A 17,811-nucleotide genomic window follows, 5' to 3' on the forward strand; every position below is an offset into this window, starting at 1 on the left:
AAAATATACAACAATACATTAGATTATAGTAGGTACTTACGTGAAATTCAAATACAAAAATAAGACAGGTGACTATATAAAAAAAAATGACAATAAATAACTTACAAATGTAAAATATTTTTTTTTATGTGGTATTTAATGACTATTTTGTTGAATAATATTATTTGTACCTATTGAAAATTAGTCATATTTATTACAGTGATGTAGCGCACCTAGACTAAGTAGACAAGTAACGAGTATAATATGAGGTGATGGAAACCAGACATTCTATGGTGTTGATTGGATATCGTCATATCCAAAAAAATGCAACGGGTTTTGTTATTTAGATTTTGGAGTGAAACGATTAATTAATTTGGGATAATACTCATACAATATTATGTACCGTTTCATGTAATTTGGTAATTTAGGTAGTATACTTATGGGTATATATTTAAATTTTATATTTGTAAGTTCTCTTAGTGAAATGTTAAACTATTAGTGAATTGCAAACAAATGTAAAAATGTATGTCGCATCTAATTAAAAAAAAAATTGATTTGGATTATTTTTTTTTTAATAATTATTTATAACCTATTGTTTCTATGAACCATTATTTATTTCAAAAGATGAGAAATTATAACATGACATTGTCTTGCTAAATATATTGTATAATATCACTTACTTTGATTATATTTGTTTAAATTTTACTAAACTCAAGATTTTAATCCTATATGATAGGTATGAAAATTTATTTCAAGTTCATTCTTGTGTTATTCTATAATTAAGACTTTTCAAGAATCTAAGCACTCAAACTATCAAACTAAAGTGGTTGGAACTCATTCTGTGACAAGAGATGTATAGAAAACTAATTAAGTTTTACCGACAAAAAATGGCTATAATTTCATTAAATACCTATATCGTAGTTCAAATGTATATCACAAATGTTTGTCGGTTTAATGAGTGTTCAATTAATAAATTATTATATCTCATTTCCGTTTACACGACACGTGTTTTATCATATGTACAATAAATAATCATAAAACGTTATAAGTACTTTAATAATAAACAAAAAGGTTTAAAAAAAAAAAAAATGTAATAATTTACTTGGCTTGTTGATAACGCAAAATGATTGGCTATTCTAAATGAATCGTCTTCAAATACTGCACACGATATGGCATTTTCTCTTGCTGCTTGTCTCAATCCCAATAAGTGAGCGTCTATACCCATACCGAGAATATTGTCTATCATGATGTCAGTTTGTTTTTTTACTGCAGTTTCAAAAAGTTGAAGTTTTTCGTTCTAAATATGTACGCAATGAAATAAGGCAATCATTAATTATAAAATAATATATTTTTTTAAATTCTGGTCTCTCTCTTTTTTTTTACTGTTGAGATTCAGAATTTAATTTCAAAATACATGTATTTTTAAAAATGTAGCTGCAGTGCCGATTTTATAACTCTGTACATAGTACGTATAACGGTGACCATAAAAATCACTACTTAAATCATTTTACTCTTTCTCTTAAAAGTTTTTATGATTTTTTTACTCGTAAACTATAATATATACTTACTACTTTATCGAACTATTCGAATAAAATGTAGGTATAATATTTAAAAAAATTATTTGTGTTATTTCATTATTTTTTATAAAAAATTAATTATATTTTAATTTAAATAAAAAAAAAAAAAAAAATGAAATCAATCCTGATTAATACCATTCATCAATAAATACAATTTGGTAGAATACTGTTGTATTCAGTTTAGCTTTAGATTTATAAAGAATGAGATAATGCACATGCCGTATGGTAATTCTTAATCCGGGACTATTGTTGAATGACGGCTGATCGGCTGAAAAGTGACTGCTGAACGTTGGTCGATATATGTCTATTATTGGAATTGTGAATTGTATTATAAAAAAATAAGGATTGAATAAAAAAAGAAAAGCTAGACAGTATGAAATCTGGGTTTCTATAGACCGATAGAAAATTAAACCTCTCTAGTTATCGATATTTTGCTTGTCTTAAGCAACTAACATTTCAAGTTATATCTATTATTATAGACAAAATAATTTCTCGGAACAACATTTTATCGAAAATTAGGTCTTAGTACATTAGTGTTCAAGAAATAAAATATTTTAGTTATATTTTTTAAAATTTTATTTTGTATGGCATACATATTATTATACTTAGTTTAGGGTTTATGGCGTTTATGCACTTAACGAAGTATATGATTATAAGCTGATAACAATCATATTATTTTGTTTTATAAGCATCATATACATATTTATTTATGTTAATGATTAATGGTTTTTTTACATTATTAGAAAAAAATAATCAAGTATCATTCCTTAAAATATATATTTATACATATTAAATAAAAATAAAATATACTATATGAAATGTATTTGTATAAGTTCAATGTAAGTACTTATTCAGACATTAGTATAATGTACACCATATTAAAACTGAATATTAGTTATTTGTTTGTTTATTAAAATTGTATAGTAAAATCCTATATGGCTATATGAATATTATTTAATATCGGAAATTAGCGTAATGTTACTTGATTTCAGAGGCGTCATTTGGGCGGAGATCCGGAGCATGCATTTGCATTCGCAAAGTATACTTTACTCAACCCTATATTTTAAAGAAGTTTTTGGCCGATTGCCGATTTTAAATATTACGGACCGTGAGTTAGTTGTATCACTTGTATAAGCTTTTGTGCGTCTTAAATAATAAACATTTACATTAATTGTCTTGCAGTACAAAGATATTTTGAATTGAGAATTTTTTGCTCGTGATTGTGGGCCATACATATATATGGCACTTAATACGTACAAACCTTTATTAATATTTTATAAGTTTTATTATTAAGGTTGTAGTTATATTGTAAAGTTTTATATTTAGCGATGAAACCAGGAGAAAGTTCTTCTCTATCTCTCCACCTCTTCCTCGTCAACCACTTCTCACTATTTCACATACTTATACAGGTGACATACGACACTGCAGCGTTTCAGTAGATTATTATTACATCAGTCACTGTATAGTATATCTTCTTTGTGCCTAATATGCCAGTCTCGGTGACGGCAGACTGATTCATTGCTTTGGCCCATTCCAGTGCTTCCATAGTCGCCGCTCGTATACAATCCACTCTACCCAATCTGAAACGTCTGGTGGAGGCGCTCTCATATGTAGCCACCAGTTTGCCGTGTAGTCTGTGAAAATAGAATCGACCGCAAGACGGATGATTTATAAAGCTTACGAAAATGTATTTATTTAAAACATTTTAAATAGTTATGCGAACACGTTCATAATAATTTAAAAAAAAAATAATTTAACAGTTTCATTAACCATAAAAAATAATTATTGGTAATAGGTGTATTTCCCGAGACGATGGTAACTAATAAAATTAATAATATTATATTGTGCACATAACATAGGATAAAATATTCATGTACTTAATTGAATATCCGCCATGCACTTACTTATGATAGGCTAATTGCATTGCAAGTTGTATGTAGACATCTGGGCTGATCTTACAAGATTTTATGAATTCTTTTCCGTATTGAGTGAACCGGAATACATGGAAGTTTAAATCTTTGACTAACCTAAATTTTTAGTATAAAAACATTAAAAAACTTAATACATTTTTAGTATTAATTTAATAATGTATGTTTTTAATACTATGTTTAATATGTTCAACACAACACAATTTATTATAATTAACGATTGACATTGTAAGTAATTTAGTAAAATCTTAAAATAAACACTATAATAAACTTTGTTAGAACGTTGTTTGAAATAATACTTTATAATAAATTTAACATCTAGAACATATTTTTTAAGTACACTATATACATAATTTTTTATTTTTAATAATTATTTTATTTAGGTAGTCCATAGATCTTTTGATACAACCGTTCATACATACACGTAAATAATATAATATTAGTTTTTGAATTCTAATAAAAATACTGATTCATTTAATAACTAATGATTTATCGCTAGAAAAAAATGTAAAAAATAGTCGTCACGGGCTTATATATATATAGGTGTATAGGAACATTAGCAATTTTGAGGAATACGACGTGAATTACCAGAAACGTAACTAAAATTAGTTTTACAATCATTGTTTTTTTATTATTATTTTGATGTGAATTCTTTTTTTTTTATAGAAAACAGTTGCTCAAAAAGTTTTATATAGCACTTATACTCCTTTATGTATATATTGAATGTGTACAGTTACTATACCTAGTTATACAATTTTCAAAATAGGTTTTAAAAAAATATGTTATGTATTATTGTATTATTATTTAATGTTATTGTTGAAGAATATATCAATAAAATATTATCTTACTTATCCAAAACAGTAGAAGCATCAGCTATGTGTTTTATGAGTTCATTATTAACACTCCATATGAGTTTTTCTGGCTTTTCTGCTGATGTTATTATATCTATTGGTTGTTCGTTCAAGTCCTTGGTACTTTTAATCAATTTTTCCATTAATTCAATAACTGCAATACCTTCAGATGGTGAATGTTCATAACATAATCCATTTGCACCATCTCTCCCAATTATCAACTACACACAAACATTTTTTAGCAAAAATAAATATTTTTTATTGTGTAAGTTATTATGTATTGTTTACCTGTATAGTCTTGTCAAACCAGCGGTTGCCAGAACAGTATTCACTACCTCCACCGTGGATCATTTGATGCATCATGTTTGTCTCATCTCTGTCATTTGATAGTCTATAACCTTTTGCACCTACTTTGCACGTGGAATTAAATTCTAGACCAAGTGGTTCCAAATCAAAATTAATGAAAAACAAGCAACGCTCGATTAACGCCAAATTATTGCGATTTGAAGCACTTTTCATCAATAACTCCCTGCTATGCGCCCAGTCATCTCTCTTTTGCGATGTTAAAATGCCCACAGAATATGTACCTGCGGTGCCAGTGGTTTTTTTAGCGTCCATTATGATGTTTAGTAGTTTTGTGACAATTTCTTCTTCAGTTATAGGAGTCGCGTCTTCGCCCGAAGTCAATCGTAACACATAAAACTTAAGACATTAAAAAGTATTGGCTCAGTAAACAAAAACTATGATTAACTTTAGATAACATACCTGTGACTTGCATGCAACTATAATGTGAGGCCTTGATAATGTCAAATCTGATTCGAAGTCTACGAGTCGATCCTTAACTAATCCTGGTTCCCTATATGATTTCATTAGTCTATAATATTGAGCCATGCATAACGGTTGTCCCTTCTCTCTAGATGTAGCTTTTTCTACGGGAAGTTCTCGCCTACATAAAAATGCATGATGTTTTATTAATATATATACAACAAAATTAAGTATTTTATAATTCTATTCAAATCCATATTAGAAAAAAAATTTACTTGTCCAATATACGTTTGAAATTCATCATTTCAACTACAAATCTTGCTGAAAATTTGGCCATCCGTGATTCTACAGAAAGATTTGGCAGAGGTGGAAATACCATTCCGGGATTAGAATTAACTGGCAACGATAATTGATTGCAAAGATACATGTCGTGAAGCCACCAATCATAAACCTAAAAGTAAATTTTATTTTGTTAATTTCAAATGAGTAAAAAAAATTTACTCAACATTTATTTTATCTGTCTAAAATAAAATTAATACAAATTGTTATATTAACATAAAATTAATAAACTTAAGTGGGTTTTAATCAAAATTAACAGCATTAATGGGATGCAAATAGATCCCGTTGGTTTCGTGTAAAATCATCAGTTTTCACTATTGGTTATATGATACAGGTATATTTTATAGTTTTTTTTAATGTGCATTATAATTTATAAGTTGGGAAATTCATCCAAATTTCTTACTCAATCAAGACTGAATAAACTCAAAAAAATACTATAATTATATTCATAAGACAATAGGTTCTAATAATAATAGAGTAAAAATGTATTACAATCATTTACAGGTATCATGATTACACGGCGTTTTGGATATGCTTTTCATGTACATCATTGTCGTGCGGTCTATTTCTTTAAAATCGTATTAGTTTATTATGGCTTGTTAAAAATAGTAAAATAGTAATTAAAATTAGTACTAATTACTTACTATAAGTGAATAGTATTATGAATATAGAGAATTTAGTTAACATAATTTCGATTACGATCGAATACAGTTTCAAATAATAGGGAATGCAGTAATCAGCTAAATAGTTTTATTTTTAATGGCAAATCAGTATCTAAATTAAATTATTATTTATAAACAAATAATTATTTATTTATTATATAGTTATATTAAAATGTTTCATTATCACCAAACACATAATAGTTATAATATTATATTTCATTATACTCTTTATTCGGTATTTAAAGTACGGCTAAATGAATACCTATCATATAATATTGAATAAAACTTACTGAAATTAATATGGAAATTGTGGGATGTCATTCTACTTTAAATAATGTTTCCGTAATAACTGTTCGCCTGCCATACATATAAAGGATATCTGATACTCATACAACTAAAATACTCGTACACAAATACTACGAAATAACATAAGCCTAACTATTTATATTCTTTCTTCGACTTATTTAATTGTATAATATGTCATTGAAATTATATTTTATAATAGTTGACATGTAATACATATTATGACCATTTTATTTATTTATCAATAATTATTTGATATTAATATATAAATATATATATATATATATTTATTTTGAAAATGTTTTTTTCAATTTTTCAATTTTCTTATTAAGGTGAATTTTATTAACAAATATTGTAACTGTTTAGTGTTTTTCAATACAGTGAAAATAAAAAATAACATTAATAACATTTATTTTTATTTTACTATACAATTTATCAAAACTGAAAAGCGCACTTCTATATTTAACTACTTTTTCAGTAAAGTAATTACAATTTTGTTCGGTGTTCCAAGATTCCGCATATACATTTTTATACACAGAATTGTGCATAAAATAATTCTGTTATGTTTCTGGGAAATTTTATTTTAAAAACAGTTTGTGTAATAATTCAAATAATTGTTGTATGTCGCTAGTAGCTTTTTTAAACTATTATTTTTTTTTTGGGAAAAATTAGTGGAAAATATATAAATAATGTATACATCTTGTAAATTATTAAGCTGATACTGATAAACTCATTATATTATGGATCTAAGTAAACAGAGCTAAATAAATAACCAACTTAATGTTTTAGATTATTAAGATGTCTTGCGGAAAATGTGTAAATAATTGAAATGTTTGTATCCGAACCATTTAAAAAATATATTTTAATAAACCATGTCGGAGTGAATTAAATTTGTTTTTTCATAAAGGTTTACTTTATTCGTCATTATATTATAGTGTAATATATTTTTTAAATTAATTTATCTTCGCCAATTCTGCAGTTTGATTTAGTTATAATATATGCTTAATTATATTGTATATTTGTATAAAATTGGATAATATAGTTTTCATGCAGGTAATCATTATATTGTTACGTATATTTAGTACGCGTATATATTAAGCAGAAATGAATATAGGAAAAATGTATTTCGACGGGATAAAACGAAAAAGGATAATTTAGCAGCTATAATTCTTTGGAGGCCCTGGGGGCCGTTATAATATATAGGAGCTATATAGACATGAGCAAAGGGGGTGTAATTCGTACGGTACCCACCCGGCGGCGGGGCTAACGCTATTCGGTCATTGGCAGTCGCATCGAGACTGCGTGCCTTTAGCGTGGGCGGTACAGCACATCCGTTCTTCACACACATAATATTATCTAACTTCAAAATATAAATAATAATAATAATAGTAGTAGTAGTAGTAGTAGTAATAATTTTAAAAAAACAACACAGTTATGATCGTTCCGGTAATACTTGTATAATAAATTGCGTGATAAACCTCGGTAATCTTTATTCACGACCCGTCGCCATACAGTAAAACGCCGCGTGAATTATTCAAAACCAAACCCCGACAACGCCGCCGTACAATTTTGCGAGGTTGTTCATTTGTTAGGGTCAAAATAAAATTGTAATCGGAAAAAAAAGATAAATTGTACACGTTATATTATTGGTGATAGAGAACGAGAGAGAGACAAAAGAAATCGTTTATGTACACGCACTATAGTTGAAGCTCACCTATATAAATACGCAGATCTCAGGGATTACTCAAGTAGAAATGTATATGTATATAATATATTGCAAACGTCGTAGGATCAACTAACCTTAAATCAAGTTATCTCGACGCTGCAATATGAGCGGGTGTTTACGAAAAAACTACCGGTGACTTATTGTATACCTACGCGACACTTACACCGAATTGTGTAATAAGAGCTCGTAACATTTTATCAATGTGCTTGATCTTCTATGCTCCACTCGTAGGGAGAACAACGGATGCAGTTCGAATCGTGACTTATCGCAATATGAGTAAACGCAATACGGTTGTATATTTTTGAGATGCAGTGGAACATTATTTCTACACATATTTTGAGTGTCGGAATGCGTTATTCGTCATTCGGATTTAAAATGGTCTAAAATTCATTGATTATTTTATTTATAAATTATAATATTATTGTATACCTGTGATTTTAGCGTCGTGAAAACAAAATTGTGTTTAAGAAATTTACTGTTAATATTATATATATAATTTAAAAAATATATTTTTATGTTATTACAGTAATATAATTTAATATAATTATTATTTATAACTAAAAATTATGAACGCTTATCGCTTTATTCAAAATAAAATTTCTCTTTGGATTACGCAATGTTAACATAAAAACTATTAAAAAAGTTGTGGTGGTTTGTTTAAACGGTTCAGTTTGAAATACAGCATAGTATTTCAATAGAAAAAATAATAATAGTATAATAAAATACGATTCCAATTAAATTTTATCGTGTTATGTGGTATACCTACGTATTATTTTTCCTTTTCTCGAAAGAAATAATTTTAATACAAGAAATTTTCAAAGAAAACTCTGATTACTGTATTAAGCACTTCAAAAACATATAAAAAGTGCTCAGCTAACGGTTTTCAAGACTTATTGGAAACAATTGGTATACAAGTAATACAACATTATAACTTTAAGGTTTTAGGTAGACATTTTTAATTTAAAAATTATTTTACCGTATTAAAATACTACAGCTGCAGATATTTATGGTTTTGACAGATTTGTGAACTAAATATTAAATTGTACAATCAATCTCAATATTAATTTATAGAGAGTTTGCACGAATTACACATATTAAACTACCAGATAATTTAATTTGTCATATAAAAGATAATGAGTTTAACATTTTATTAGCATTGGTATTATTGTTAAATCAATAGGTTATAAGTATTGCCTATCCGTGTGTATAGTTCACATTGTATAAGGGATGAATCATAATAGTGTTATTGATTATTATTTAAAATGTAATAAAACGATAGGTTAATTAATAATTTCATAGTTAGTGTTTTAAAATTATTTTATACCTTAACAAGATATATTTTTATTATTATATTATAACCCATATATTTAGGTAAGATAAAAGTTATTGTCATAACATAGTAAATCAATTTGAAATATGATTGTTTTTATTCGTTTTATTGTTTTGTTAAAACTTAGGTTGGGTTAGCACGTAGATAATTCTAAAACAAAAATAAATCAACGAATGTGTTGTTTTATTTGAATTTATATCGTGTATTATTCATAAAAATCACACAGCACACGTCATATACATACAAACGAAATGTAATACTGATATCCAGTACAAGTATATTTTTTTTTCCGTTTTTCGAGAATAAAATATAATGATTCTTCGGCATGTAATTATAACAATTTAATATGTAGATTACGTATCATTAATGTGCAGTGTGCATTTTTATTTGTTGATGCAGCCGCCACATTTAGGCACACGAGGATTATACAATAATAATAGATTGGTAAGTACATCCCGTGCATGTGTACGTTAAAAATACTAAACCCTGTTAGACGAGAGAGAGAGAGAGAGAGATACGTAATGTTTTTGATATATCATCGCTGGTTTGTAAATCATTTGTCACGGTGACAGTGATGTGAAGGGCTCGCAGAACACGTATTATTATTGTTATACGTACCATATAATGCCATAATATTATGATAGGGTGTACAGGTAGGAATAAAATATTTTATTATATTTTATTATGTATACGAACAGTAAAAGACGATGGGTTGGCCCGAGAGACACAATAATATATCCTTAAAGCGTATTGTATTATACAATTTGCAGTTTTTCGTCTTCTCATGGTTCGTATGGTATGATCTGCTTCGTATCTTACTTATCTACACGTATGACGGACAGGCGCCTCCTACTCGTATGCGCGACGTAACCAGATAATTTGCACGGCACTGTATCATAATATTATTATACCTATGATTACGAAAACATCATTCGATTATGTGAATGACGGAATCAAACCAGAAATTGATGTTTAACCAATCAGCGTTGCAGTGTGAATAAAATTCCCGCTTATCTCGTTTTGGAAGGGTTCTCGGCCCGCCGGGAAAACTCATCATAGAAACAGACTCGTCACGTTTTCTACTAATTGGATTTGTTTCCGGAACCGAAAAGTGTATCCCCTCTCTGGCGCTCTCCCCAATTCGTGTATGAAAACTCCAGGGCATTCGTTACTCCATTATTGTTCACGTGATCTGAATTATATTTATTTTTACTTTGATATGTTGTAAAATGATTTATACCCTTTTCGACAATCAACCGTTCCAAACACGAATTATTAATAAAAATCGCTTAAAATGTTTTATTTTACCATTATTATTATTATACATTTTATTTAATGACAGGAACCATATAACAGCGCTATAATAATAGTAATAATAACTTGGAAGAACCTACTCTATACTCAAATAGTCAGATTATATATAAATCGGTATTCTTGATTCTATACATACCCAATTGTCATGATCTTCTCTGCGTTCGATTAATATTTCTTGTAGCATTGGACCAGGCCCACCCGTGAAATCTGTCACTAGCTTTTTAGCATGTTCGTATTGTTTTTCATTTAATATTGGTTTCAGCGTTTCGAGATATAATTTCGTAGTACGTTCCAACAAAGGCACTGGTAGTTTTGGTAGTTTTGTCTGAAAAATAAAAATTTACAAAGTATCAGTATTAATTGCAACTACATTGAATCGAATGTATAATTCAATTTTTGTAAATATTTTTTTATTTATATAATATTATGTATAGAAAAACTATAATTAGTAATGAATTTATTTATATTTATTTTTATTAATAGGTATATGAAATTGACTTAGAAAGATAAAAGTAATAATAATGCGATAGTATATTTTAGTAGATACCTAATACTGTGATAAGTAAGTCAGTAATAATAATATTGTGTGGTTTTTATCATAATTTGATATATAATATATATATATACATATTTTTTTATGGAATTATAAAAGAAAATTGTTTTTATTATTATTATGTTTGTTACGTGAGTAACTGTTATATTGAGCGTATGATCTGGGTTCCTTCCCATAATTCGATTGTTTTTTGATACGGTTGAAGAATAAAGTAAGTTTAATTTTCTAGGCACTGTTGTTTTTTTCTTCTGAATGTTTTCGTTTAATCATAAAACTCCCCAGGGTAGGTTTTTCCGCCGCAGCAGTCTAATAGAAGACACGTGGTGGCACATCCCACGGTAGCAAACAAAAAGCGCCTTCGTCAAACAAAGAGTCCATTCCCCAAAATAAATTCCATTAATTTTGATTACAAACACAGTAAAGTGTGCAAGTTCAGGTAGACGCCATGTCATAAATCATATATTCCCAAATGATAATCTGGAATAAATTGTATTACTCTAATAATATTATTAATTATATTGAAAATGAATCATTCATTTAATGTAATATGTATAATTGTTTTTTTTTATGTACCTATTCTTTGTACAATTTAATAAACAATATTATTTAATATTTAATATATTAAATACTACCTAATATTATAATAAAAATATAGAAATAATAATATAGTTGTTAATATTTAACACAATAAAGTAATTCTTAAAGATTTCAAACAAGAAATTACCTACGTTTACGAGGCATCTAAATATACGAATGTATAGTGGAAAATATTAAAAATATGTATTACGATCAACTTATGAATATTGAATAGGTACCATAAAATTGCATGTATCCTGCAGTTACTATGTCGGTGGTCGTCATCGACGTTTTTGGATTAACTGATGTATACAGAATTTATTAAACTATACCTATCGATTTTCTTTTAGAAACGTTTTTCTAATATGATGTGATTCATTATATTATTTTAAAATGCAAAAGTGGTCTCTTTTACAATATAATATCGTGCTGAAGCGAACAACATGAAATTAGTTTTTGACATCTTTATTTTTTTGTATTTCGTTTGTATAACTTGCACTAGGTACGAGTAAGTTTTTTGTCGCTCATACAAAACAATGATTTATCTAATATGCCAACTATTACAAATAATACGTACCTACATTTTTACGTAAAATTTAAAATGTTGTAAGCACATGTATAGAAAATAGTAAAGTCAAATTATATTTGAGACATTCAATTTGTCATTTATTTATTCATATACTTTTATAATATTTTCTAGTAAAATATTTAATTGATTAAATTGGACATTCCTCACTTTTTACATTTACATACTTTTATCTAAATATTTATATATTTAAAGCAATACTTTAAAGAATTTACCAAAGTCTACGAATAATTTTATACAATAGTACCATAAATATATTACTATAGACAGTGTTTAAATTGGGTAAATAATGCAGTAATAGACGTTGAAATATATAAAAGAAAATAGCATTTTTTTATTTCTACTATATAATATTATAGATACACAGTTCAGATAGCTTATATTGACACACGCTTAGATACGCTTACATTTTATGAAACAAATTAAAGAATTTTCCTCACATATTATACCTACTTTTTATATACCTTGGAAAATGTATGTAATAATTTTATATTGTTAGAAAAGTTGTTAATTCAATTTATCAGCTAAATCCTCTAATTAATTTGAACCATTTAATACATGTTTAAATTATGTACAAATGTCTAATTAATTACATTAAATGTAATTTGATTTAATTTAATAGTATTCTGTTATTGAAAAATATTGAATTATGTATCGTTTTTAAGTTCTTGAGAGAATTTATTTCATAGAGTTAATCCTCCGATGAATTGGAGTGGAAATATATACCTGGGGCATATCTAAATAGGATTTTTTTTTATTAGATATTAAATACATTTCGCGGTTATATAGGTGGCGTAACGTGGTTATATATTATTTAATTAAATAAATTTCATGTAATCAAATAGATTGGTCGGTTAATCGGTTAATTATTTCACGGAGAATAAAATTAGTGGTTACATTTTAAAGCGTAAAAATGTGCGGTTCAAAAAAGCAAATACGGCGCAGAACGATGTAATTTTTGTACGCGGAGTGGCGCAGTCAGTTAGGTCCCTGGCAGCCAGGTGAAAATCAATAAGTTGCCCTCGGCACATAGGCCGGCACGCAACCGCTGTGGTTGAATTATATGTTACAATAATTTTATCCCGGGTTCCATTTGAAACGAGGTCACCGGCGTTCCTATATTATATTTGCAATTTAGCTACTAATATTAATCATAATATATTCTATACATTAGTATCCGGGGAAATTCCTCGTTCAATGTGTTTATATTTTATATTATAAATTATAATATGTAGGTATACTAAATTCAGAAAAATTATAATATATACTTCAATAATATTATATTTTATTAAATAGGATTTAAAGATTAAAGTAAAGCTTAATTTTAAGACTAAACTAAAAAAAAAATTGTATTTGAATATGGAAAGTCATTTAAAATAGAAATTATATTGACATTGTATCTGTGAAAGTAAACGAAGTTACATTTAACTCGTGGCTTATTATTGTCTATTAATGTCCCGCATTGCATTGCATTTTTTTTTTATAAAATACTCAAAACTGTGTTCATATTATTATGTATTTACAATTTTTTCAATTTTTTGTATATGTCCAGGACATTTTTAGATCCTGGTCGGAGCAATAAATGTATTGATTTTACAATGTGTTTGTTTTGTATATAATGTATATACATGGTGTTTAGTAGAAATCATGCTTTGATCTTCAATTCTGAAAGTGGTTTTTAATAGCAAATTTGATCTAATTGGTAATTTTGAATGTTAAAATTGAAAACTCGCAGTAATAATATAATTATTCTGGAATAAGAATAAATCAATGAAGGAAAAACAGAAATTTCTACATAAAACCAGTTTCTAACATGTTTAAATTTAACATTTTGATAAATCTCTGCAATATTATAAAAATTTCATATATTATTTTGTAATTAAATTTTCCAAGAAATTTTAACATTCATTCCTAAGATTTTAAAATTAATATAAGGTTCCTAATAAATTTTTACTGTAGACATTATAAAATATTTAAAATATATATCTTGCATTTTTATAAAGAAATTCTAAATAAATGAAAATGCAAAAATTTTTTTTATAAGCATTTAAATTTTAAAGTTTAAAATTTAACAATATTAGTCTAAACCACAAAAATTTCAAGTTATTTTGTAGTTCATAATGTATTTAGTGTTCAATTATTGTTATAGTTAAGATTTATATACGAGGTTCTTCATAGGTTAGGTTATACTAGGTTCATACTGTAACCATAAAATCTAAGAAATATACAATCTTGATTTTGTCTAAGATACTTGAAGTTTAAATTTAAATGAAATTCGATATTTAAACAAAGAATAATAATTTTAGTTATTTTATTGTAATTCAAAAATATTTTTCATGGAAATTTGAAACTTTTAAGTATATTATTATATTTTATATACACTATGCCATTTTTAAAACATATAGAATAAATTTATCCTATTGCCTATTTAAGGTTTATTCTGAATTACTTTAAATAGTTAAATTAATTTCTATAGTAAGTAATTAATATTTTAGTTAATATCATTTATATAGTAATAAATAATAATTAATAACAATATATTTATAAGATAATAAATTAATAATTCTGATCAGAATCATTTTTCTTTTAAACCTTTTTTTTAAATTTAACATATTCATTGCAGTGATCTAAACAATAATAAGATACACTAAACTCCTATTAGCAGAACAGTTACCTACTTTTTCAATATAATAATAAGTCTATATTTTTGAAATGTAAGACGTATTTAAAAAATATTAATTTACTTATTATTTTTGAGTTTGTGCATTATTTTTATTGTTTTAAAGTTGAATCATAATTATTAACAAAAATGCAAGTTATATTAGTTAATATGTATCGTACTTATTAAACGGTTATATTACCTTAAAAATTAATTGTGAAATCCAAAAAATAAACCGTAAGTATTTAAGTATCTATTAAACAATTTGCGTATTAAATATAAATTAATTAAATTATTTAAATTGTATTTAGTTATTTTATAGTAAATATTGATTATAATTTATAAGATATAAAATGCTTATCAAATTATATAGTATAGAATACATACAGTATATTATATGTATAATATTAGGTACATATTGTATCAATATACGTACACTGAATACATTTATAATAAGTTATTGATATTATATAATATGACATATTATTCAGTAGGTATACATTAAGTTTAATAATTTATATTATTATTTGAATAGAAGTATATTGGTAAGAAGTGACTTGCATGTATATTATTTTATTACAAACAATATAATGTAACAAATAACACCATACATGTATGCTTAAAAAGTTTAATAAATAATTAATATTGTTTTATGTAAATATAATTAGTTAGGTATCTTTTAATTTATTAAAATACTTTATGTACAGGATAATATTTAGTAACATTCTTACTACTACACTTCTATTTTTTCTTTATCAATGGATTTATCCAAATTTAATTTTTTAAATTTTTAAGTATACTGAAGGACCATATTTTCAAGTACTTAGTCTTTTATATCATTTAAGGAGTGTCATGTATACTTTTTTTTTATTCATTTGTTTTTTTGTAATAAATTGTTAAGTAGATGGTTTATTTTAAAATATTTTTGTATACTTAAATCGAAATTCGAACTTGCAGTTTTTACGATATTAATATTGTATGTGTATACTAAAGATATTATAGATTTCAAAGTTATGGAAACGAGAAATTCATATATTATACCCGTTAATATTTATCTATTAGTATAATATATTATTTCTAACGATTGCTCAGGAATAATTAGTAATATTTCAAATAGGTACTACATCTATTATACATTTCTAGAAAACTATTTTTAAGGAATTTTATCCTTAGTTTATACATTCTAATAACTCATAAAATACTTTTTAAGCATTTAGTTTCGTCAAATTATTTGATTAATAATAAGTATACAGGTAAAAAGGCGTAATTCTTGTTCTGAAAAAAGTTTTGGTATTGCCATAGAACTTTCTTAAGTCCTTAAATGGCATAAAAGAATTTAAGTATTTTAAATTATGGTCTTTAATATTAAAAATTCCAAAAATCAAAATTTGAATAAATATATTAATCATTATGAAAGAAAATAACAGGTCTCAGCATGCTGGATGAATTATTCATTATAATTTAAACAAACTAAAATTGTTATTAAGAATATTAATTATTATTATTAGGTATAGGTATACGTTTTCTACAATTTTTTCGAGTATAATATAAAATAAAATACTACTGCATATCATCATATTTTTAGCACTGTTTTTAGTTCGTTAGGATTTTATGATTATTCAGTAAACTGCAAGTAATAAGTATTTTCTACTTTAAAATTTATATAGATTTATAGTAATAATATCGTATTTAAATTTTAGATAACCAATCATTTCTGAATGAATTTATTTTTGTTTTACTTTTATCATACTGAATTGATACGCATATTAAACGGATACATAGATTTATTTAAAAATATTACTTTACGTCACATTTTCAAACGAGTTCTATTCATGCATTAACAGACGTGAAAAACGATGAATAGTTTTCAGCTCGTTAAAAACTGTGGGCCCTATGCTTTTATTTGTTTTGGTTCGACAATTTTGTTTACCCACTGGAGCGTTATTGTTTGTCCAATTTGTTTTTCTACTCTTCATATCCACCCTCCTGATCCAATTAAACGTACAGTCGGACTCGTCAATTAGTGAATATGGGTACACATAGCGCGTAGTAGGGATCTCGAAGAATCCCCCAACAGAAGTTAACATTGAAATACGATGTAGGTATTATTTTCTCGTGTTCGGATCGTCTGAAAACGTGCATTGCTACGTAACACGGTTATCTGGAGTGGAAAACGATCCCTTTACGGAGTACAATATTTAATATTTATATAATATATACTCGGAAAAATGGTGCATTTATGTATACTTATTATATTGCGATTTATAATTCCGTTATTTTTACCTACGTGTGATAATCAATATTTACGTATTTTTATTTCATATAAAAATAAATATCACGATTTATTGGATGCATATAGTCGAACAACAAAATGTGTAGGTATAGCGTTTGATAACCTTGATATCGACCATATATTTTGTACAGGGTGGTTAGCGACGGTCTGACAGTTTTACACTATAATTACGTTTAAAATATTATGTCAAATCTTCGTGATATATACTGGGCACGTGTTATTAATTTATTATTATTATTTTCATTTAATTCGACGTAAAATTAACTATATATATATGGGATTTACGCCAAAAAGCAAACTCAACAATCGGCCATCTGGACCCTTTTGCGGTGGATGTTCATGGGGGTGCCGGTGTATATGTATTTCCAAT

General features: G+C 26.4%; 1 protein-coding gene across 1 annotated transcript in view; it reads right to left on the bottom strand.

The window, feature by feature from the left end:
* LOC113550929 (vesicular acetylcholine transporter) overlaps positions 1-17,811 on the bottom strand; it is a 59,372-nt gene that overhangs the window by 498 nt on the left and 41,063 nt on the right. The window contains exons 3-10 of the mRNA XM_026952893.1: positions 10,911-11,099; positions 5,376-5,551; positions 5,101-5,281; positions 4,624-5,037; positions 4,333-4,556; positions 3,461-3,583; positions 3,007-3,190; positions 1,082-1,276 (exon numbers count right to left, since the gene is read on the bottom strand). Of these exons, the coding sequence (XP_026808694.1) occupies positions 1,082-1,276; positions 3,007-3,190; positions 3,461-3,583; positions 4,333-4,556; positions 4,624-5,037; positions 5,101-5,281; positions 5,376-5,551; positions 10,911-10,958 (1,545 nt within the window). The 5' untranslated portion in view covers positions 10,959-11,099. The remainder of the gene's footprint in view (positions 1-1,081; positions 1,277-3,006; positions 3,191-3,460; positions 3,584-4,332; positions 4,557-4,623; positions 5,038-5,100; positions 5,282-5,375; positions 5,552-10,910; positions 11,100-17,811) is intronic.

Source organism: Rhopalosiphum maidis, chromosome 4 (genome assembly GCF_003676215.2).
Source record: "Rhopalosiphum maidis isolate BTI-1 chromosome 4, ASM367621v3, whole genome shotgun sequence".
In the NCBI taxonomy this organism is placed as follows: Eukaryota; Metazoa; Arthropoda; class Insecta; order Hemiptera; family Aphididae; genus Rhopalosiphum; species Rhopalosiphum maidis.